The 24,077-nt window shown below is 40.6% G+C and overlaps 2 protein-coding genes across 4 annotated transcripts; one reads left to right on the top strand and one right to left on the bottom strand.

The window, feature by feature from the left end:
* The first annotated feature begins 1,334 nt into the window (after window positions 1-1,334).
* atp1b4 (ATPase Na+/K+ transporting subunit beta 4) lies at window positions 1,335-7,108 on the top strand. Of its 2 annotated transcripts, XM_082547641.1 has the most exons (9): window positions 1,838-2,025; window positions 2,159-2,215; window positions 2,733-2,949; window positions 4,477-4,605; window positions 4,726-4,830; window positions 5,169-5,368; window positions 5,874-5,930; window positions 6,030-6,122; window positions 6,219-7,108. In XM_082547641.1, the coding sequence occupies exons 2-9, from the start codon at window positions 2,162-2,164 to the stop codon at window positions 6,378-6,380; spliced, it is 1,017 nt and encodes a 338-aa protein (XP_082403767.1). In that variant the 5' UTR covers window positions 1,838-2,025; window positions 2,159-2,161; the 3' UTR covers window positions 6,381-7,108. The 2 variants fall into 2 exon arrangements, with proteins under 2 accessions (XP_082403766.1, XP_082403767.1); XM_082547640.1 differs by lacking the exons at window positions 1,838-2,025; window positions 2,159-2,215 and adding an exon at window positions 1,335-1,439.
* A 5,053-nt stretch (window positions 7,109-12,161) lies between these two features.
* On the bottom strand, window positions 12,162-22,962 carry lamp2 (lysosomal-associated membrane protein 2). 2 transcript variants are annotated; one of them, XM_082549780.1, is made up of 9 exons: window positions 22,753-22,962; window positions 19,879-19,991; window positions 17,979-18,189; window positions 17,726-17,887; window positions 17,215-17,636; window positions 17,005-17,115; window positions 16,603-16,657; window positions 16,349-16,516; window positions 12,162-12,780 (listed from the first exon to the last, which is right to left on the bottom strand). In XM_082549780.1, exons 1-9 carry the CDS (start codon window positions 22,790-22,792, stop codon window positions 12,638-12,640), a joined length of 1,425 nt encoding a protein of 474 aa, XP_082405906.1. In that variant the 5' UTR covers window positions 22,793-22,962; the 3' UTR covers window positions 12,162-12,637. The 2 variants fall into 2 exon arrangements, with proteins under 2 accessions (XP_082405906.1, XP_082405907.1); XM_082549781.1 differs by lacking the exon at window positions 12,162-12,780 and adding an exon at window positions 12,938-15,269 and having other exon boundaries at window positions 22,753-22,960.
* Window positions 22,963-24,077: the final 1,115 nt, after the last annotated feature.

The following is a 24,077-nucleotide window of genomic DNA, read 5'->3' as shown; positions in this document are numbered from 1 at the left end:
ATCCCTGGAAATGTACTCAAGTGGACCTTAATTACAATTTATCACAAAAGCACTCAGACTTGGTTTCTTTCAATAAATTTCTAAAACACAGTGGAAAAATAGCAGCTCAGCTAAAGCAACACATGATATAAGTTGCCACGTCCTAATTGGACAAACATAGCGGTGTCCCTTACACCTGCGTCCCAGTGCTTTTATTCACAAATGAGGAGAGAGGACCTCCCCAAAGGTGCCCGCAGCTTCTCAAAAAAGACCTTCTGCTTTACTAAAAAAGAAAAAGTAATCAACAATGAAAAGACCAGGCAACTCACTTGAACTAGAAACCACTGTATATTTCAATGTATTACCCTAAAAACTAGAATAAAATACAATAAAACCTAAACAAACAGCAGCAGGGGAGTAAACTGCAATTACTCACCAACGACTACTGGGCAGCCAAACACATACCAAGTGAAATGCACCAGATCCACAGACATCACGATCAGACTATAACAACTCTCAATGTAAGTCTCAACACATTAAAACGAATTTCTACATACCTGTATCCAAAGATGAAACCCCCAAAAGACCAGCTGATCCTGAAAAATGGGCTATAATCGAACTTTGATGGAAGGGCTAGAGGAGCACGGTTAATGATGCATTCACAAACACTTAGATACACTAGTTTAACAATTATAAGAAATATGTGTTAATATAATTAAAACAAAAAAAGTGGATTTATAACTTCTTCTATTTGACATGAAATCTGGTTATCAGTTGGGACAAGAGAAAAAGGGCATTTTGGGGGGTTCTCAGGAGCTATTTTGTATTTTAAATGTTATTTGAGAGCTACTTTTTCAACAATTGTGTTTACACTTTGTCTCAGGACAACTGTAATTTACACACACAAACAAAGAAACGAAATGAAAAACAGCCTTATACACTGCCTGTGCACAGACCCTGAGCATGAAATGTGAATGTCCCCCATAAGTGACATTGGAGTATTTTTTAAAATAGTTACTCAATACAAATTAATGTAAAAAATGTCCAGTGTTCTCCAAACAATTTTCATTTCTGATGGAATATTCTGATTTTATGGGCCCCGGCTGCCCAGAAAAATCCTGGAAGCACCCCTGCTCGCTTTTCTTTTGAAGGACATGTTCAGGTTATTAATCTGCACTGACAGGAGAACTACTGACAAATATATTTTTGTGACTTTTAGTTCTCTGCAAACATCCTTATTTGACTTTTACTGTAAAACACGCGAGCTCTAACACACACGCACGATTTGCCGCGCATATCTCAAAGAATTGCTTTTTCCATGACGCAATTTCTCTTTTCATGTAAAAGGAGGAGGGGAACTTCTTAGGGACGTTCCCCCCTTCCACTTTAGTATGGGGGTAACAGAACGGTACGTGACCGGAGTGCTAATGGGATCAGGGATGAGGACTACTTCACCAGAGGTTAGTTTATGGTAATCCGTTGAAATTGTGGGTGCTGACAGCTGGATTAGTGCGCATACACGTGCGTGGAGTGTATCTAATGATTGATTTACTTTGATTTGATTTGTGATTTAAGTTAGATAAACACCCGAGTCAAAGATATTTAACTAAGAATTGAAAAATAGTTAATTGCTGGAAGATCTTTGCGCATTTACAGTACGCAGCCAGGCGCTGATTGAGTGTCTTGCGCTGGGAGAGGCTATAAATATTGTATTCACGCTTTGCTTCAGCTTAGCAGACAATGGCTGATGGTGTGCGTGTACAGCATGCAGTGCTGTGATCCAGGCCGCTGCCAAAACGTCTGTGGGACCCAAAAAAGAAAAAGCACTTTGCATCCCACCCCCAGCTTTTCTCCGGCCAGCGCTCATTCACTATGATGCGCGCCTAGTTGAAGGAAGCTCTCCACACCCGGTTCCCCCTGCACGCCTAAAACTTTCTAATGAAATCCCCCAAAACTTTTTGACAAATAATATTTTTTTTCCTCTGGGGGCCAATAGGGTTTTCGACTTATTAATCCGTGTTTTTTTAATTGAAAAGAGAACTTCAGGTATGTCCGACTTTTCATTCATCGATAGAGCACAGATTGTGTATTTCAGATAGCTTGGCTTTGAATTGAAAAGTAATTTAATGGACACCGTGGATTGTGGTTGGTTTAACTGGCACCTTTTCTTTCTGCGAAGAATATGGAGCCCAGTTCCACAGAGGGAGGAGCTGAGGAGAAGCTTGTTAGAAGTCTTGTGAGTGCTGAGATTATTTTATTCTTTTTTCCCTCTGGCTCATGAGCGTTTTTGATGAACCTCAAAGTTATCAACCCCGCTCCCATCCTCCCGTAGCAGCAGATTCTTATAAAGGCCTCTCTCTCGCAAATGATGTGTCCCGTGGCTCCTCTGGGATCTGTGTGTCCTGGCCTCTGGATGCTGAGACTCAGTAACAGCTGGCTGTCAGAGTGACCCTCCAGTTCTGCTGTCTGCAGCTGCTGCTCCAAGCAGGAGGGTCCACTCAGAGGAGGTCAGCTCTCCCAACGAGTGCCACAAGGTCACCAGCGGGTTTATAATTTGCAGAAACGGAGGACAGGACCATCAGTTCATTAATATGCAGAGCGCTGTCTGGCAGTTTATGTTATCGGTCATACTCAGATCAGGAGGCATGCCATTTTTTTCCTGCAGTAATTTGAAAAGCAAATAGGTTTCACTGTAGAACTCAGCAGTTTAGAATATGTGTGGTGAGGGCTTTTTCTCTTCTTCTTTCCACCAGCCTCACAAAGTGATACTCAAGCATGGCCAAGAGCTGGAGGAAGAGCAGGAGGAGCTGGCCGAGCATCAGCCTCTAGAGCAGGAAGACCTCAACTTTGAGAGATGGAAGCGCAGGCCGATTCCCAAGAGGACGCTCCACCAGAAAATAGACGACCTGAAGACATACCTGTGGAATGCAGAGACCAACGAATTCATGGGTCGCTCTGGGAAGAGCTGGAGTGAGTTGATGAAGAAAGAAAAATTCTCTGCTGTTGGGTTATGGGGAAGGGACATTTTGTATCATATATTTTTTAGTGCATATGACCATAACGACACTTTTAATGTTGAGTGCAACACAGTTAATCATCCTAAATAACATGCAAATGTGATGGTTCAGTGTGTGTGTGTGTTTTTTAAGATGCACTCAGCGATAGTTTTAGGGTGAGAAATGTCTTTCCAGTCCAGTGACTGAGCTCACTGTGCTGCGAGTGTGTGTGTGTGTGTCCTCATGCTCAATGTTTACATAGGTGCATGGATGATTCAGAGTGTCCCGACAAAAACAGACTGCCTGGGGACGATTCCCCAGCGGGACGCACTGTTCAAGGCCTCACATTGGCCAGGAAACACATTCCTCTACATCTTACCATGCTCTCCACAGCCTCTTTCCCAAAGCCTTGGCGACCTCATTGCTGAACTTAACATGCTTGTGGCCTCTCAGTTGCAGTAAAACACGTAGAGGTGTTCATGTTCTTTTCCCCCGCCCTGTAAATCTAACTGCCAAATCGAGCTTTGGGCGCTGGAGAACTTTTTTGGCATGAGCGACACACTGGACGAGTTTGTTGAGTCAATGGTGATGGAGCAACCTCTTGGTATAACCAGGGTAGTTGCTATGTGATGCTGTTGAGCCCCCTCTCTTTTCACACAATGGCAAACATGATCCAACTGTGTGCAGAAAGAACTTCTAAGGAAAGTGTGTGTTACTTGCATAAGCTGCAATGCCGGATCCCCGGGCCACATAACCAGTGTGTGTGCACACTTGTGGAAGAGTGGGGCCCATGTGTCTGCTGAAGAAAGACCCCGAGTTGAAGTCTGTGCTGCGTGTCCTGTGAGACGAGTGTGTAAGAGGGGACACAATACCAGAGTGGGGTGATTGGGGTTCCTTGGAGCTGGCTGTGCCTCTATGGCTGCAAAAGGACCTTCACTACGATGGCAACCGGAGGTTCACTGTGTTCCTGAGTGAAAGGACAGCTGGGAGAATTCTCACTGAGCTCAAACAGAAAGGCCTTTGTGGCTCAGGGGATGCAACGCTGGCTACAGCTAGTCCCCTGTGAAATTGCCCACACAGCAAAAGCCATTTTATTTAGGACACGTTTAGCTTGATTAGTAGCTAATGGACTGTTAATTGAAAATTGCAGACCAGTGCTATTTCTCAGGATTTCTTTGGCACAAGGTCCGTGCTTTAGCTAAGTATGGGTTTCATACCAAAGCCAGTGGAGTTATTCGCAAATGCAGACACGAGGGGACCACAGTGCTTTTTTTTATTCCTAAACAAATTAGTGACCGTCCTGATCAAGGACAGTAGCTGGAGTCCAGACAGACCAAATGGTTTGCCTGAGCAAAGTGGGAATTGTTCATGGTTCGTTATTCCCCTTCACTCAGATCAGATGTAATTTATCAGGAGCTGTGTTGTCTGTTATGTAATCCACATTTGTGCAAGTACTCCCTAATGCCTCTTTTTATTTTTTTCCTTCACTCTCACCATTCAGGCCTCATCCTACTCTTCTATGCTGCACTTTATTTGTTTCTTGCAGCCATGTTTGGCGGCTGTTTGTTTTGCCTCATGTGGTCTATTAGTCCCTACCACCCCACCTTCAACGATAGAGTGATGCCACCAGGTAACTATAACTCCAAACTCAAACCACCTCCTCTGTTCTCTGTCCCTCTAGCTGTCCTTCTGTCTGTTGCTTCTCCCTGAATCTCAGCACAGTTGACTGTCTCTGCGTCTCCACTGGCAGGTATGACGATGGCCCCGCACCTAGAAGGCCATGAGATTGCTTTTAACGCATCTGATCGCAAATCCTGGAGGAAGTACGCCAGGTCTATGGAGGAATATCTAAGACGTGAGTGATGCGATCGAGGTGGGGTGGTCAAAGCTGGGAGGTCTGACAAGGTTGTTGAGTTTGTTTAAAATGAAGAGACATGGAATGGGTTAATCCTCATCTTCACTGCCTTTGTCCCTCTTTTTTCTATTTGGTCCTTGCAGGGCATGCTGGGAAGGGAAGCCTCTTTGTGGGCAGAGGGTTGCTATTCAGTCCTGGGTGTTTTTTTTTTCACAATCATCTTTTGTCAGGCTTTCTTAATCAGAGGCCTGCGCCTGGCAGGGCACTGCAAAGGTTTATTTATGCCCTCCTCTCTCTCTCATTCTCCCTCCCCCTTTCTCTCTGCTCTGTACTTTCAGCGTATAACGATGCTGCTCAGCAGAGGAAGAATATTCCCTGTGATAAGGAGACATACTTCATGCAGGACGACTTGGACGAGGCTGCAGAGCGGAAAGCGTGTCAGTTTAAACGGTCCTGGTTGGGGCAGTGTTCAGGGCTGCAGGACGCCAACTTTGGCTATTCTCAGGGAATGCCATGCATCCTCCTTCGAATGAACCGGGTAAAAAAAGATGGATTTTAAAATATCAGAAATCCAGATTACTGTACTGTGAATCAATTTTACTATCAATTTACTGTGTGAGTGACATCTTGTGGTCATTCTAGGTAAGACAGAGAGAAAGCCTTTTGTCATTGGGTGCTTATTTCATGCCTAATTAGAAACATTTTTGAATGTTTTCACATATTTATTTGTGATTTTTCTTGCAAACAGAAACAGTCGGTGCCCCACAAAGAGGGCAAAGGAAACTCACCATCAGCTGTGCCTTAAAAAAAAATCTACTTATCTAATTCAGTTTGGGACAAAGATGATACATAGCGTGTGCATGCAAACAATGCAGGATGGAAAAACTACAAGAGAGAAAATGAGGCTTTGGCATATTAAAAAAATTGGAATATTTCACTTTTAAATGTAAAGACATTGTCAGATGAATCCACAAAGGTGCATCTTTACATTTGTGCTTACAGAGTGAGACATTTTCCCTCTTACTCTTGTTCTTCTTTAATAGATCCTCGGTTACTTACCTGGTCAGGGGAAACCGATAAATGTGACCTGTGGCGTTAAGGTAAAGTTTTTCTTTCTTGATTCTTTGACTCATGACTGAAAGTGTATAAAAATAAGTAAGTCTGTAAAATAGACTTACTATTTTAAGTTTCTCTCTCAGAAAGGACCACCAGAAGTCTTGGGAAAAATTGAGTTTTTTCCCAAAAGCATTTTTGAAAACAAGTATTATCCATACTACGGGAAGCTGAGACATGTGAGTGAAAGTTTCATGATTGTCGGGGAACTGCTGCAGCAGCAGTCGAATTTAAAACACCCGTCGGGTCTTAATCTTCTGTCTCTCGTCTCTCAGGTAAACTACTCTTCACCAGTCGTGGCTGTACGTTTTACGGGCGTGCAGCAAGGCGCTAACATCCAAGTACAATGCAAACTGAACGGAAAGGGCATCATTAACGATTCTCCCACTGACCGCTACCTGGGCAGCGTGACCTTCTCCTTGGAGGTCGGAGCGTAAGGCGAAGGTGTCGCAGGACGCTCACAAGACGAGGCAGGAAAACATTCACGAGACAAGATTTATACTGAACCGTTATTTTCCATGAGATATGTAATTTGCCCCTGTCCTCGTCTTTCACTTAAATATCTTCTGCTGTGAAACAAAATCCTCAAGAAGTAGGTATTTACTCGTGTTTTTTGTTGTTTCTTTGTACCACGAGTGTGCTACTGGCACCTGCACCCACAACAAACAGTGCTGAGCACAGGAACGAGTGCCTAGAGCGAGTTATTCCTGTTCGATTCCTGATATTTTGTAATGATTAGTGAGATTAACCGCACTAAATTACACTCTGCCCATTAGTTAGAGTTTCTGGCTATGCAAATCCAATTATGAATTAAACATTAATAGGGAACTAGAGTTCTTTCAGGTTAGATCGTACGTTTTTGTGCACATTTTTGTGCGACCAAGTGTACTAATTTGTTTTGCATTATATTTTTCAAACATGTATATTGTAAGAATTCAAAGAACTATCATGCAAACACTGAAAGCAGGACTTGTACTGTACTTACACAGTAAAAAAAAGACATAATAAATGCAAATACATGATTACTATATTTTTGTTGAATAGAGCAGTATTATACATTTATGATAAAGTATCACTTCTTCTTTTGTAAAAAATATTCGCTTTGGAAAATGAAATACTATACATGACTGATCAATAAAGAGACGCACTGTGCTGTGAAATAGTTTGTCAAAGGTCTGCACCGTTTTAATTATGCTATAACTATTTTGTGATAGTATTAATCATGCCTGAACTGTGCTACTAAACTTGGTATCAGTGTTGTATTTATTCCTATTATAGCTCTTACAATAAATACAGTGTTCTGGTATGTACTGCAAGTTTTCTTCCACATCACTAACAGCCTGCACATACTCTGACATGTTGCTACAACATCTAAATTGATTTACTGCAGAAGTCTCATATTTTTAAAGAATGTCGTATTATACAGAGGCAGCTGCTATAAAACAAGGTTATAAAGTAAACACTTAATGCTTCCTTAAGAAGTAAGAGGCTGCTGCTCAAATGCAAAATGCACTTGATTAACCACAAACCAAGCAAGAAAGACAGCAGCAGTGATCTTAGAGAAGTAATTATTGCTGCCCATCAGTTTGGGAAGTGTTTCTAAACAACTTTAAATCCATCATTCTAGAGTGAGACTGATTACGTACATTCAAATTTCCAGTACCAACTTTATTGGCATCTCAACAGCTGTGTTATATGCTGGTGTCGACCAAAGAGGCCAATCAACACGCTTACCATCCACTGGAGGGTAAGTGTAAGGAATCGGTTCTCAGACTTTTTGAATCGTTAACCACAAAAATTTAATTCTAGTAAAATGTGTAATTGGAGGTATAATGAGGACCCAAGCACAGGACATGGAAGCAGGTTGAAACATTGGCTAAAGAAGCCCTGAAATGGATAAGGGTAATACAACTGCAGGCATCCAGGAACTGAAGAGTAATAAGAGATTAACACGAGGGGGCTCTACCAAAGGGAGGATCGTGTTTTCATTTTATACTTCGCTCTTAGCTTTTCATGCCCCAGTGCAGCAGCTCTTCGTCTCTGTGTTGTTGACAAAAAGAGGGGGTACCACTCAAACGCTTTGTCTACATTTTTGCTTCAAGTTCAGATAAAATGTCAGAAACCCATTTATACAAAGTCAGCATTGATACTCGTCTCCATATCAGTTCAGCATTGTGCAACTCCAGGGTCAACTTGTTTTCATGTCAGTAGCTGGCATGAGAGTCACAGCTGTGCGTGCTTGTTACAGGTCATAAAAAGCAGGTAGCCAATCAAAGTCAAATGCACAGTTTAGGCCATTTGATCGTTCAGCAGTGTAAATGTTTACGCCCGTTAACCTTTGAATGCAGTTTAGTCGCAAGACTCTCGAGCTTGTAGGGAAAGTTCCTACGACACTGGCAATAGTCACCTACAAGTTCTAATGATGTTATCGAGCACATGTTTTAATTAATTATTCAAAGAACACAGAGAGGGTAGATTTTTTTTTCTTTATATAATGTTCCTGAAACGTTAAAAGTTAAACTAAGACATTCTCCCTGCAGCATGTTGAGCATGGCTTGGAGTACCAGATTATACTCTAATCTTTTATGAAACATTCCCACAATGATATTAAGGTGGGAAAACATCCTCCAAACAACCTTATGAAATGAAAATGAAAATTAACAGATTGCGTTAGAGCAGTGGTGTCAAACATAAGGCCCAGGGGCCAGAAAAGGCCCAGCAAGAATGCCAATCAAGCCCACTAGATGGCTTTCTATAGCATTATAAAACATTTTAAATTTTATAACATTTCTAAATGATAAAGGCCTCCACCCTTACTACACCAAAGTAATTAACTAAAAGATGATCAACTAAAGGAAAGAAAATTTCCAGTTTTTCTGAAAAAATAAACATTTTTCTGTCTGTTAACAAAAAAAACCAAACAAACAAAAACGTTCTATTTTATGACAGGACAGTCCGGTGAATGAGCAATTTCACACATTTATTTCTTAGCAGCAGAGATGATTTGCATTTCTTTTTCGTGTGTTGAGATATCTCAGGGATTACATATTAAGGTAAACATCTTAACCTGACAGAAAGGAGTGTTTTGCTGTTCTGGCCCACTTAAAATGAAAGTGGGTCGTATGTGGCCCACGGTATAAAATGACTTTGATATCCCTGCATTAGAGGTGAGTATTAGAGTAGCAGCTCATCAGGTTCACAGGTTAATTTCTTAAGTACTAAAAGTAGAGTAACACGTTTTCTTGTCACTGGTTGACAAGAAACTAAACTAAGCAAAATTACAATCCACTGACAAATGTGACCTTAAGCACAGGTTGGGTGGAGACCCATTAGGTGTTCAGTGTGTCTGAGGTTAAATGAATCCTGACCATGAAGCTATGGTGGTAGACAGGTTGACTGATGAGGTCAGGCATGAGTCTGTGGACTATGATGTTTGCAGATGACATTGTGGTCTGTAGGGAGAGAAGGCAGCAGGTGAAAGAGCTTTGAGAGATGGAGGAATGAAGGTCAGTGGAAGCAAGACAGAATACATGTGTATGAATAAGAGGGAGACAGGTGTAACAGCGAAGCTGCAAAGAGTAGAGGTAGTGAAGTATTTGAAATACTTGAGGTAAACCATCCAAAGCAATGGGCAGTGCATGAGAGAGGTGAATAGAGTGCAAGTGAAGAATATCAGGGCTGATTCATGACAGAAGAGTAGCGAGACCAGCTCTGATGCATGGTTTGGTGATGGCGGTACGGCCAAAATGACAGGAGGCTGAGCTGAAGATGAAGGAAAGCGCAGGGTGAGTGACTCTGAGGCAAATTTAGAGAACAAAGCTGAGATGGTTTGGATGTGTGCAGAGGAGGAACAGTAAATATATTGGATAAAGGGGGTTAAAGATGGAGCTACCAGCTAGGAGGAAACGAACGACCACAGAGAAGATTCATGGATGTAGTGGAGGAGGACATGCAGAGGGTTGGTGTGACAGAGGTGGAAGATGCTCAGGTGATCCGTGGTGGCGATCCCTAAAGGGAGTAACTGACAGGAGGTGGTAATGTTTGGCAACGTTGTGTGAACATTTTCTGAAACATTTAGTTTTGCATGATTACGATGGAAAAAAAAAAAACCAAACAAACAAAAAAAAACCCCAACTCCCCAAACATTTAGAGTCCTGATGTTTATGAAATGCTCCTCTAATTTAATATTAACCTAGGTAGAGTGCTTCACCTGAAGTATTCTGAGGATGCTGTCAGGCTAACAAATACAACATGATCTGGTTTCACATCCATCTTTTAAGAGTTTTGAACTAAATGGTTTGATTATCATAAAATGTGGACTACCAATCCATCCAGAGGGTTTGCAAAGTCAGCTGATAAAATGTTAAAACCATCAGAGCATAAAGTAGAACAACATTATCACTGAAGATTTTTTTAAAGCAGGTTATCACCAAAGACTTTAAAGGGACCCTGCTTTAAGCATCAATAGGACAGCAGTCAGGAGATGAGTTTTTCTAGCTAAGTCTGCACCTTGACAAGTAAAGCAAAGTAGATACAGTTTAAGAAAAAACAAATGACAATGATACAAAACAAGAACCAAACTTTATTTAATTTGTTCCCCACTTGTGTCAAACAAGCTCATCACATCACATTCTTCATCAGATGGAGACAAGCTTCAAGCAAGCAACTCGAGAGGTGCACAACAGAAAGGCACGAAACTGTCGGGGAGTGACCGGACGCTCAGAATCACATGAACGAAACGGTGCGACTCGAGGAAACGTCGTCTTCACACCTGAACTTCACCTGTCGTTAGTGTACTATGACATGGACGGGGTAGTATGCGGTTTGATCCGGGTGATCGGTGTAAGCCTGAGTCTACTGCGTTTGAGCTTTTTCAAATATCACAGGGTTACGAGGGGACACCACCATGATTAACTCACCAAGTACTCATGTGTAAACAAATGTTCATTTCAGGAAAATATAAATCTCCTACCGTGAGTGAGAAACAACATTAAACCAGAAAAAAAAAAACTAAACAAAAGGTGGTCCCAATGCTGGTTAAGTGTCCTGTTATCGTCCCTTTAATTGAGCTACAAGTGACCAAGTGTGTGCATCAAAAAGAGGTTCATGTTACATGGAGCGTAATACAATTAGAGACTCAGTGGAAAAATATGAATGTCTGGGAAATTAATGAGTGGCTCTATTAGCTTGCTTGTACATTCATGTCATTAAAAATCAGTGTCATTCATTTTATACAAGAGTAATTTACACATATACTATTATACAGCACAGAAACCGAGAGCAAAAAGCCTCTCTGGGGTGGCGGAGGGAAGGGAGGAGGAAGTGGAAGGCTAATCGCAGCCATAAATTTAACTTTTAAAACATGCAATCTATAATCAAACGATGCAATATCGATCATAAATGTTTTGGTACTCTATTCAGTCACTGGCAATAAAGCAAAACGGAGGGGACAAATTTGAAAGGGTGTTTGCGAAATAAGCTGAAAGGTTATTTTATTTTTTTAAGACGTTGTCTCACGGGAAACTGAAGAGAGCATAAATGTGGGCAGGAGAGTGCTGGGAAGGTGTTTTTTTTTTTTTAAAGAGCTGTAAGGGGCAGAAGACGCAGCGGGGTTGAATTATACGGACTGGTAGCCAGTGCGACTCTTCCTCCGACCAATCAGGTAAGAGATAAGCACAAGGATGATTAGGAAGCTGAGTGCCACGCCAACTGCGATGGGCACCAAAAAGCTCAAATCAGAATCCAGGAAGCACTCTTCAGCTGACAGAAAGAGAGACACAGAAAGGACAGGTTAGTGCTTTAGGAGGAAAAACACTCAGAGGAAGTTTGGGTTAGAAATGCAGCAGGAAGCAGTGAGAAGAGGAAACAGCAATCAGCAACATTACAGTAGTGTTGATTTTGGTGGTGGTGGGGATAAATACGTCAACACAAGGATTTGAGTCAGTGTAATAGTTATTAAAGTGAGTGATGGAGGTTTGGAAGATACACAAAAACGCCTTTTTGCCAAATCCAATTAATGCCGCTCTTATACAAAGCTGGTCAGCACAGCTTAGCATAAACACTAGAAACTGGTCATGTCAGCATCTTTAAAGTCTGCTCATTAACAGGTTAATCTGAAAAGACCGTTAATACAACCTGTGGATTTTAATATGTACAAGTTGTTTGTTGCCATGAAGAGAAAAGAAAAAACAAGATTTCTGAATCTAACCACCGCCAGCCAAGAAATTAGTTCAGATTTATTCATTCTGCTTAATTTGTGCATCTTAAATATTTAATTTAAAAAACATTTTCTGCAAGAAATGGTGGCACTACTGTACTGCCTGGTTTACATGGCACTCATGGTTACATTAGATCAACATCACAGCCTTTATTCTAAGGAGCTGGCAGTCTCTGCATCAGCCGAAGTGCGGCCGAGTTCAGGGTAGGAATCGTGTAGAAAACCAGCTTAAGTGATCTTTTGAGCTGCTGGCACAGACTTCAGTTAAATCTAAAGATGCAGTCTCAGCGTTTCCAGTCTTTACGCGAGGCTAAACTGTAGCTTCAAATTTACAGACAGAACAGCGTCAATTTGGCTCTCAGCAAGAAGAGAATCTGAACACCTATCAACACTACATAAACACAATGATAGTTTTTCCCCACAATTAGTCAAAGGCAGCAACTATCCTTTGTATAGCTGAAAGCTCTAAATGAGAAATTAGAAAGACTGATAGCCGGTGGCCATGCTTCTCCTTCTTCCGATGAAGTAGGCCAGCAGAACAATAAGAATGAGAACAAGCAGGGCAACTCCGACAGCTATGGGAACAAGGAAGCTCTCCCCATCAGCCAGGCATTCCTCAGCTAAACAGGAGTGAAGAGAGCAGAGAGGTGAATGTCTCACAGGCTTAACATAGGACATAAACATAACATATGGTTACTGAAAGGACAGCCGAAAGATAGAAGTGGTCTGACACGTAAATCTCCCAGGTATTAAAAGCATAAACATTTACTCAAGTGGTTCAACAGCACATTCTTTTATTTCTGTAGAAAACACTAAAAAGCTCAGTTGACACAATTTGAAATCCAATTTATTATAGCTAACAGCATGAGAGAATGCAGAGGAAATCAGTTGCATCCACATAACACACAACAACAACTGAGATTGTCTTGCAGCACAGATTCCCTTTATGTGTGTGCACGTCTCCTCCACGAGTGGAGGGAAATTAAGCAGCCAAACATCACGCAGCGAGTAAGCAGTGAGTTACTGAATGCACAGGACAAAGTTATTGAGCAAAGCTTGTTAGATGATTTGACAAGTGTCTAATTAAAACTCTTAATGCTGCAAAACCATCTTCATCATCAAGGCAACTTGTACAAAGCTGAAATACAAACTGCAACAATCACAAGCAAAAGTCAAAGCTCTTAAGTGCCATTAACTATACGCATATACAGTGACCTGGAAAAAGCAGAATTTCACAAGCATCTTGGGAAATAAAAAAAAAGTAATGATTTGTGGCTGCGACCAAATGAACAATAAACAGTACTCTGCTTGAATTAACATACAGCTACTGTCGTGTCACACAGCCTGCCTGTCATTACAAAGAACACATTCTGTGGCCTGCAATACCCGACTGTGCTACTCTGATCCAACTCCCTGATTCGAAAGGTCCTGAAAACTTACTTTCAGCCTCTTTAAAAATCCATTTAATGTCAAGTTATCACTAATTTCAGCACACCAATTAAAGTTATCCTGGCAGTTGTGTGGTTGTTTGCACATTTATTAGAATAATCGGATTAAACTACAGCCTGAGGTCTTAAAGAGACAGGTAAGCTGAAACCTAACAAACAGTTTGGCATTTGGAAAACTGGACTGACTTTAAGAGTTGTAGCACACAGATTAACCAAACATGATATGAACGTGTCAAGTTGTGAGCTAGAGAGATGCACGAGAATTGTGCAACACGTCAAACCATTCCTGCACCATTTGTCGTCATTCCTACTCAGTTTCGTGACATATCTAAAGATGCAGAGCTCTGAACCCAAAGTTTTCAGGGGCTTTAACACCCACTGATCCAGCAGCAGCCACCTGTAGAGCTCAGGCCAAAGCCCAGAATTTTACACAGGTGAGATCATGTGACAGCAGAGTCAACGTAAGAAAAATATAAAGAGTGTTTAAGTGCATTTACATGCAAATATCCCCATTTCAGAATCATCTGTGCTGAAAGTGAATATCTACATAATAGTATGATCCCTTTTCTAAACATAATGCCAAAATGTCTTCTGAGTGAGGAAGAGAGAAAACTGCCCCACACAACTTCCGGTTTGAACAGAGCATGTGCAAATTTAATGACTAATGATAGCTTCATTACAGGTTTGTCACTCTGGGGGTCGTCACAATAATCTGTTGGCGAGCCATTGTTAAAGTAATTAGCGCCATGTGTGCTTTTATATGTTCAATGCCATAACCAGGACAAATATCTTATGTTTCTCCTGCTCTACAGGGGCAAACATGGACTAAGGCATATTCATCTACAGCCTTTTAAAAAGGAGCAGACATTCATCTGTGTTAATGAACTTCCAGGGAGGGAGGAGGGGAGGAAAAAAAAAAAAAAAAAAAAAAAAAAAGCTGCTGTGACATTGAGGTTTTCAATTGATTTCCACAAATTCTCAATGGGGGTTAAACAAGAAAACAAATGTTTTAAAGACAAAAACAAAAAGGGGAATGTCTGCTGAGCGAGTGCAGGATCCTACAGAAACCAATTACATGGTCACATCTTGTGCTAGAAATGTGGAAGACGTTCAGGGGGCTTCGTTTATGAAAAGGTAGACTTTGCATGACCAGATATCCAATTTGAACAAATGCTTGATAGATCTTGCACTTGCCCATTAACCAATAAAAAAACAAAACAACAGAAAAGACATTCAGGTGAAAACAAAAACATGAGGAAAACAAAAAGACACCACAAACACTTGGGGGGGGGGGGGGGGGGTAAACAAGTCTGGTCCTTGAGAGAAAATCCTGCATCTTTATGAAAACCAAAACTTTACACCTCAATGATCAGACAGTAAATTTTGAGTCCCCTCCACACTGATGCCATTTCACAAAACTGTAGATTTAGTTTTAGACCAACTCCTGAATGTGAGACCATGAAGTTAAAGGACCAGGCTTGGGAACCCCCATAACATCACAAGATCGACTGCAATATGAATTTAAAGAGTCTGATATCCAACGTAAGTCTTTCTTCGACCAATCACGTAAGCAATCACTACAATGAGAATCAAGCCAGCCAGAGCAGCGCCAACAATGATTGGGACTAAGATGTTTGGGTCGTCCACTGAACATTCATGGGCTGCAGATAAAGAGAGAGTCAGTCAGCAGGTAGAACAGTGCGTTTGTGATTTAACAAACATTGTGAGACAGACATGTGACGCAGCAGGACAACAAGTCAGATTATCTGTAGTTTGTTTTTTGAGCACACGACACCAAAATCTCATCTCTTTCAACTCAAGACTTAATGACAGATGTTATTGCAGATGTTTATGAAGTAATTAGGTGGATGAACCAGACCTCATTTTCATGATGTTTAGTGCTTTAATTTAAGACTACAAAGGCAATAAAAAGCACAGCTTCCTTCAGTGATGTCAGTAAACTGCTTGCATGTATAAAACTCTGGGGCAACCTGATATTTAAAGTGTTAGCATGCCTGTAGTTCTCAAAAAGAACCGATATTGATAGTATTTACTATTCGATATTGATTTGCAACAGCACAGAGCTTTACCTCCATCTGGAATTTCAATGCAGTCACACAGATGTTAACCTAGCCAGTGCACACATTAACCATCAACTATAAAACATAAGTCATTCTGTTACAATGAAGAGAGCAGCAATGGCTAATCAGCAGCAAACATGTGCAACAATGAGTGATAAATTAACAGGATAACACAACTGTGTCTAAAGGTGCTGTGTTTCTCTTAGATTGGATATGATAAGTCTTCCAGCAATTACACATTACCTCAAACATTTTATCAGCAACAAAAGTGCAATGCACCAAAAGAAAACTACACGGGAGATTTGTCAGCACTATGAAGAGAACCTTACAGAGGCTGCCCCTTTTTTTTTTTAAATTATGCAAGACAACTTTTGTTTTAAAGTCACTAATCTTATGAAATTGAGGTCTGGGTCCAAACTCCAACGGGTAAAACTAGCATGTCACAGATCCACAACTATGCACAGTTGTGCGAGCCTGGTTTGGGAGAGGATGATTACTGAACAGTTCTCAACACCAACTAGAATTTTTTTTAATGTCTTCCCTAAATAATAACCTGTTAACCAGCACTGATAAATCCATTAAAAAAAAAAATTCTTGCCTTATTCTGATCATGATCAGAGCCACTGTCTGTACACCAGGAGATTTCAAAAATAACCTACCTGTACTGAAAACACCTTTGTTCACTCCGAAGGGCTGCACATGCAGGCTGAAGGTGTGGATGGAGAGTGCGTCGGTGATGTTGAAAGTCTGCTCCTTGTTACACATGTAGGAGCTGCCGATGGATGCCTCCCACAGATTGAGGCTGGAGTTCTCCACAGAAAAATTACCTTCAAGGAAGAAAGACAGCACATAGTTTGCCTTCTTCTCAGTGCATTGCCTGTTGTATGTGACTATACGAGAATCGTTTAGTTACCAGAGCTTGTGCTGACACTGATGTTCAGATCATGCAGGCGGAATTTCTTTGTGTCCTGTAAAAGTTTAGAAACAAAACGGGAAACTGAAGACTTCGTTTAAGTCAACGGCATTCCCCAAAAGCTCCTAAATACCAGTCACTGACACAGATTTAAAATAAAAGCACTTAGCATTTTTCCTCTTTAATTAATGAGTTGTATAACTTTAGGTTCTCATACCTCCTGTCTGAAGTAAATACTCATAATACAAGGTTACATAACCACCTTTTACTTTTTTGTTTTCCTGGAAGTGGAGTTGTCATGTTAAGGACAGTAAAATGGCTAAGTATGTGCAGTGTGACCCTTGGTAAGTTTGGCAACATTATTTACCACATAGATAAATGATTTTACCTCTGAGGACTTACATTGGTAAAGGTAAATCTGATAGTCATTTTTTTAGATGCCAAAGTAAGCTCACTGCTGTTGACACCACATGATCCAGAGACATTGGCCATATTGGGATCCAAATTCATTTCCTGTAAATTTTAAGCCAGACAGAACAGAAGCAAAATCAACAAATGATAAATTATCTGTCAAGGGGGGGGGGGTTACAAATGTGAGTATATGAAACCTACCTCGCCCTTAATACCAATGCGCAGGCCAAAGTTGGCCAGCAGACAGACTGTGCCATTTACAGTCCCGATGCTGTAGTTCCCAGTAGTGGGTACAGGGAGAGTGGGTACTGGGGTGGTAGTAGGGACAGGCATAGTTGTTGTGTTGGGGGCAAGTGTGGTTGTATTAGGGGCAAGTGTGGTTGTATTAGGGGCAAGTGTGGTTGTATTAGGGGCAAGTGTGGTTGTATTAGGGGCAAGTGTGGTTGTATTAGGGGCAAGTGTGGTTGTATTAGGGGCAAGTGTGGTTGTATTAGGGGCAAGTGTGGTTGTATTAGGGGCGGTGGTAGGGATAGTTGTAGTTGTGGCATTAGGGGCAGCAGTTGTAGTGGTATTGGGGGCAGCAGTTGTACTTGAGATGGGTTGATCTGCAGGACAGGAGCTTACTGTGCGAGGAGAAAACAGAAGAACACGTTAACAGAAATGTACAAAACGCTACAGCCAGGATGAGCTGCGTCACAGCTCGCGTACTTACTTTCAGAACTCTTGTTGCCATCACTGATAAAAGCCTGCATTTGCACATCCCACAGCGTAATGTTGACGTCACCACTTTCAATCAGGTCCTCACTTTTGCATGAGTAGCAGGTATCCATGCCTATGTTTTTAATGTCAGGAAACCCTGTTGCCACAGTAGGTTCTAACAAATCCAGAAAAGTCCAAAAAGTCAGCAAGAAGATCTATCGCCAAGTTTTTTAAAAAATAAATACACATCGAGATGTAGACGTTACCTTTTGATTTAGAGTTAGGGAAGTGGACAGGGTCGCCGAGATTGTAGGTAAAGGTGACTACGTCCGCCTCGTAAACTTCTTCAATCTTGGAGAAGCTCATACTGAAAGCGTGACCCTCTCCAAAATTAAGTATCAGCATTGAGTGCTTGGCATCACATGTACTTTTAGTTGAATTGGCGTCATCAGTTAAAGCAAACACAGCTGTCTGAGTCTGAAAGACAGTGTAAATGATCATACGAACTTAATCTGACACACTTGACAAGTTTAACATTTAACTTGTAAGATGGGCAAAACAGAATACATTTCAAATTAATAACAAAATGGATCCACAGCTAATCAAGCAAGGGGTAAGCTCAGACAGTATAAAAGATGGATGCAGGTAATCAGAATGGCTATTGTGAATCCTCAAGTTGAGTGCTGTCACAGTCACAAGCTAGGCTGAATAGTCATTCTCCAGGGTTCGGTCATTGACTAGCCTTTTGTGACCAATTACCAAAATAAACTTCAATCACATGACATTAGTGTTAGAAACCATGAAGTTATCATGAAAGCATTTCTTGATGTCACTGAGCAAAGGACATGTCTTCAACCAGGAGGCACCCCCTGCTGGTCATTAAAGAGAAAGCTGTGTCAAGGCATTTCTGCTAGGGCTTCACTTTTTAGATTCAGAAGCTGCATCCATCTTCTATACAATCTATGAGCAAAACAAGAAAGCTTCTAATTTTCAGTCCGTGATTACCGACCACCTCCAATCAGCTTTAGATTTTAAATTATGCCAACATGTCCATATTTTTTCCCCTTTTTAAAAACACAAATACAAGTAAAACATACAGTCAATGCCAATGATCAGCACAAAAGCAGATTCTGAAAACCACAAGTCAAAATTAAGGAACCAGTTCTGTCGTGTGTTCATAGAGCTTAGACATGAAGCTTATTTAACACTTGCAGCTACTAGCCAACAGTAGCCTAGTCTATTAACACTTGACAGGAGTTTGTGATAGCAGTTTAACATTGCTTAAATCAAGACTAGCAACATGACTAGCACCCATCCTTCATCTTGCAGGCTTCAAGAGCAGTGGAAATTCATTTAAATTTCACCTGCCCTGACAAGCCCGAACAGCACAGAGTTTGTAAATGCTTCTTGATTTGCAAACAGGGTCTCTCCCCTCCTCATGTTGATTACAGTCTTTAGAGGCATTTTAATGGACTGGTGTTGACAAATGTAGGAAAAAGTACAAGTTTATAAAAAAAAAAAAAAACAACATTTGTGGGGATCCGTTTTATTATAGCTTGTCTTTTTAATTAAAAAAAAAAGTGTGCGTACCATGTTTACTTATCTTTGTGGGGACTGGAAATTGGAATGTTACTATACTTATGGGGACAAAATGACTGTCCCAACAAGGTTGAAGGCATTTGAAACTCAATAGGGTTTTAGTGTCAGGGTTACAATTGTCCTAAACCTAACTTTAACCTAAGGGTTAAGATTAGGCATCCTTTTTATGGTTAGGGTAAGCAGCTAGGGAAAGCATCATGTCAATTAGATGTCCCCACTAAGATATGAAAACTGTGTTTAAAAAGTAGCATTTTGATAAACAGATCAGATTGTAGGGTTTAAAAGAAACAAAAATTAACTTTAAGAGATTACTTAAACAACACCTCACAAGACAACACTGCAAGAGCAGGATATCCACCAGGAAAACACCAACTAAATACTGAATAGCAAAAAATGTGTTTTTTCAGGGAACCCCTCATTTCCTCTTCACATGACTGGAACAAAAACACTGTCACAGCTAAAGTGTCTGATAAGAGCCAAGCTGCTATCACACGTCAGCACAGTATTTATATGGACTGCTGTAGACTTAAGAATCGTGATTCACATCGCTAAGACAAAAACACCTACCTGGTTGTCAAGATCTTCATAGGTGACCGAGAATGTGAGCTCCAGATTGGCATAGAGGCATAACTTTCCATCTTTTGTGACATTGAACTCAATGCCATGTGATAGCTGGAACACTGGAAAGAAAAGGAGCATACTTAGTATTTTTTTCTTCTGTACATACAATTCTTACTCATAAGAATCATTAATTGTGACATTTTATGCTTTAAAAGGTCGATGAGGGGATGGAGTCAGTCCCTGCAGACCAACAAGTGGGCAAAGTTATGAAGATGACATCACTCAATCACAGGGTCTCACAAAAGCCACACCAATCCACCCTAATTAAAAAAAAAAAAAAAAAAAACCCCACACACAAACAAACAGAAAAAAAAAGTCCAATACCAAGTGTGTTGTCACTTTCATGTGACTGGTCATGTGTTCAGGAAGCAGAAAGCTGTAGCTCATGGAAAATGACCAAAAAAAATATAAAGCAAAGCACATTGCAATAAAAGTAAAGCAAATGTGTAAGAGCGCCATGGAGCACACACTATAACAATTTCATAATTTAATGATTAATGTTGATCATGTATGTCTGCTGTGGTGGAACTACAACACTGATAAGATGGACTACAAAATCACCATGTTGTTTTATGCAGGTCATGTAAACATAACTTTCTTATCAAGGCTGGGATCTCAGATAAGACGTTTTCTAAGTAAGTCGTTCATCCTGTCCAACCTCATTTTGTCATCCTGCTGGAGAGAACACCTATAGTAGGTCCTGCCTTCATTACAGCCTTCTCTGAAGGAGGTTAAACTCATGATGACAGATGTACAGCAACAGATGTTACTAACGCAAGCCTAATCATGGCAAACCGTAAATAATAATAATAATTATTATAATAATAGTCACCCTTAGAAGCAGCCAATTTTTAGTCACAGTAGCTTAGGCCACCAAGCTTGAGGTTTAACACATCCTATTATTGAGGGCTGAAAACCTATCAGCAGCTTATCACATGACATGATCCCCCCCTTAAAAAAACAAAACCCAAAACAACATTTGAATTGAGACTTGCTTAAACTTGTTCTGCGTCACCCATCAGTTAAACTGAGTTTTCCTTTCTAAAAGATGTTCCAGTTTAGTATTTGTTAAAGCAAACAATTTTTCTTTAATATTTAAATGCCAACAGCTATTATTGCAGGGTAGCCAGGAACCTTCGGAAGCACATAAAAATTTAACTCCAACCTAGATTTTAACCCCCCCCCCCTAAATCATGCGACTCCAGTGCAAAGGAGTGTCAGCATTATTGTGTCCAAAGGTCTCAGTTTCCAGTCCTGGCCTTTTCAAAAACACACAATATAGTGGCCTTGAGTAATATTTCTCCAAGTTTTATAAAAGTATTTCAAAGTTTCTCTTTGGACATGTCATTCATGTTTAGTCCAGTTCTTAAAGCGGACCATTTTCAGAGAAATGCTTGTCCTTTGTGAAACCAACTGACACTGACCTATGAATCATCCAAGCATGACAAACAAGTCACCCGACTCAAGAGATGAACCAGTGTGCTGTCTACACTGACAACTTAAGAGTTGCTTTGTGAACACATTACTGGTTTACAGTCATTTGAAATCATTTTATGGTGAATTAATGAAAAACCAAACAACTCCCACACAACTACAAATACAGACTTAAATGTTCAAGATACTCCGGACCACAAAAATGTGCGTGCAATTAAACAAAGGCCGAAGTCCAGTTATACGCCAGCTGTGGTTTTAACCGCATGCTCTCATCATCTCAGGTCTGCAGGTAATGTGATAAACCTATAGAGTCCACAAGACACACAAGTGTTCATGAAATCTCTTACAGGCAGATATACAATCTCAGCTATACCTTAACAAATTTCAGGGCACTGAAATACCCCCTTTATTATCAGAGTAAAAAGGTACACAGCATAGTTGCAACAGGGCCCGATAAGGTGGCATATTTTCGTATCAGCCTGCAATAGATGAGAACTTTCCAGAAAAACTACTAGACAAACAGCGATCTATCCAGCTAAGCCCAGTAATTAGAAGTTATCGTCACTTAATCAAATAAGCGTCTGTAAAATCAAAGACTCTTCAATAATCCAGATCTGTAGTTCTACTCTGCATTTGCTTAGCTTTTTATGCTACACTTTAGCGCTACGGTAAATCGTTTCAGCTTCACGGTCACGTGCCAATTTCCAGCAAACTGTCAAAAAGCTAATGCTAACTATCGGACCCACGGCTCGTTTAATGTCGCACTTTCTATTCATTTCTGCTCTTGTAACCTTGATCTGTTTTAGGCCAGTATTATTTAGCAGAGGATAGGACTCCGACGGGTTTAGGCTTCATGATTAACTGGAACTTTCGCTTCTAAACCTGGTGTTATCTAATCACCAAGCCATCAGACACTAGCAATTATTGTCCAAAACATTAGCTGCAAAATTAACGCGGAAATAGCTACTTTTTATTTTTGAGTTTTTTGTTGCCGTTTTTTGTTTTTTTTCCCCCTGGTAATAAAGCAGCTATATATGTGTAAATCTGAAAGCTACATGCGACCGCTTGGCTGCGTTTCAGTTTAGTGTTGACGTATGTAACAATTAGCCATGAAGCTACGACGGCTAACCATCACGACTGAACCGCTTTTAAGGCCTGTACTTTATACTCACTCTAAGCAAACACGTTTGTGTCAGTGCAGTTGAACACATCTTCAACTACGTTTATACTCTGCAATTTTCCTTTCCAGAACAGCAGTAAGATTTAGCCCTGAAGCGACAGGCCCGGCGCGTCCCAGAAGTTTAATCACGCCACTTCTCAGAAACAGTGAGCGATTTTTCCCCCCAGCCCCCTTCTTTAAAGTTAAGCTATTTTGAAGACACTTACCGATTCCAAACACAAAAAAGAAAAGGCAGCGAGACATCATGGCTGGGCAGTTTGCAGGGTCAGCCGCTGGAGAGAAAACAACCGACGGAGACGCTCAGTCAGTGGTGTTTGGCTGCAGCTACCACCGACGATACCAGGAAATGACAGTCATATGACAGACGCTGACGTGCCAGCCCTATAAGAGGTGTGGAGCCAGGCCCACACCTAAATCTCGTTGATGGACTAATTATTGGCCCGTGTGCGTTTTAAAGCTCACGCGAACCTAAGTGTTTAATAGCGCCTCATAAAATCTTCACCAATGATTTCATACTATTATAATTAGGGTGACTAGATACCTCCCTTTATGCCGGACTCGGCTTCTCAGTTAACGAAAGTGAACTTTCACGAGAAATACGCTGCTGTGCAAACGTTTTGAGCTAACCTGCATTTCTTTACATTTTGGAAGTTTTCAGAAGTGGTCTTGAGTAATAGTTTTCCAGGCTTTCTGAAGATCTTTCAGAGTTTTTATTTGGACATTTTGTTAAGCCACTTAACACTGACTTATTAATTGTTCAAGCATAAAAAGGGACCTAACTCGAGGGATAAACATGACAACTTGGAAAAGAACCAATTTCAAACTGTCTTTAGGCAGCTTGTTATTAGCAGCCTGTCAAAAAATGCATATCATTTGTTTTCGTGTCTTTAGTTGGATCTATAAAAAAATATAAAATTGGATTTTTAAACCAAAAACGACATTCCAATTCTCAAAGACCTGTTAGCTGAAAAGTTGGCATATCTCGACATGGTGAGCAATGACCTTTGACAAAGATTTGAGCAAATTGGACTAGTGCAGGACTAAACAACCTGGAGGCTTAAAACTATCTACAGTCAATGGTCACAATCTGAAACTCATGTCCTTAAGAAAAGGAAAAAAAAATCCTCTTATTAACTGTATTTCCATGTATGTTTACTGCCTCAATAAATCACAGCACCTATTTATTACCATGCCTCAAGACCTTTGCGCAGTACTGTATGGCTCAAAAAAAGAGATGTTATTTTCTGTGGATTGATGGATAACCATTATTGCAAAACAAAAAAAAACAAAAAAACAAAACAAAAACGTGAGCAGACAATATAGAAAATGGGATTATAGAAGCCATCCCATTAAAAACAAACTTTAGCTTATATTTAAGCTTACAAGGTGTAAATTGCTTTAATATAAAATATTCCATCTGTCCATCACATAATCAGCATCACACCGATAACATCTGTTTAACTTAGACTCTCTTTCCAGCTTTAGTACCCAGCCTCACATAGTCATACGCTGAAATAGTTGGGATCTGGTC

The sequence above is a fragment of the Aulonocara stuartgranti genome (genome assembly GCF_965226115.1).
Source record: "Aulonocara stuartgranti genome assembly, chromosome: 2".
Lineage (NCBI taxonomy): Eukaryota > Metazoa > Chordata > Actinopteri > Cichliformes > Cichlidae > Aulonocara > Aulonocara stuartgranti.
The sequence above is the reverse complement of the archived record's forward strand: the minus strand, read 5'-3'. Positions and strand labels throughout refer to the sequence as shown.

Coding starts and splice junctions, on each gene's coding strand:
- atp1b4 (XM_082547640.1), top strand. CDS start 1,371: ATGGGGGTAACAGAACGGTACGTGACCGGAGTGCTAATGGGATCAGGG. Junction 2,950..4,476: donor TCGCTCTGGGAAGAGCTGGA/GTGAGTTGATGA, acceptor CTCACCATTCAG/GCCTCATCCTACTCTTCTAT. Junction 5,369..5,873: donor TCCTCCTTCGAATGAACCGG/GTAAAAAAAGAT, acceptor CTTCTTTAATAG/ATCCTCGGTTACTTACCTGG.
- lamp2 (XM_082549780.1), bottom strand. CDS start 22,792: ATGATGTCTCGCTGCCTTTTCTTTTTTGTGTTTGGAATCG. Junction 17,637..17,725: donor TGGCAACAAGAGTTCTGAAA/GTAAGTACGCGA, acceptor CTCCTCGCACAG/TAAGCTCCTGTCCTGCAGAT. Junction 12,781..16,348: donor CAAAGGTGTTTTCAGTACAG/GTAGGTTATTTT, acceptor ACTCCTGTTTAG/CTGAGGAATGCCTGGCTGAT.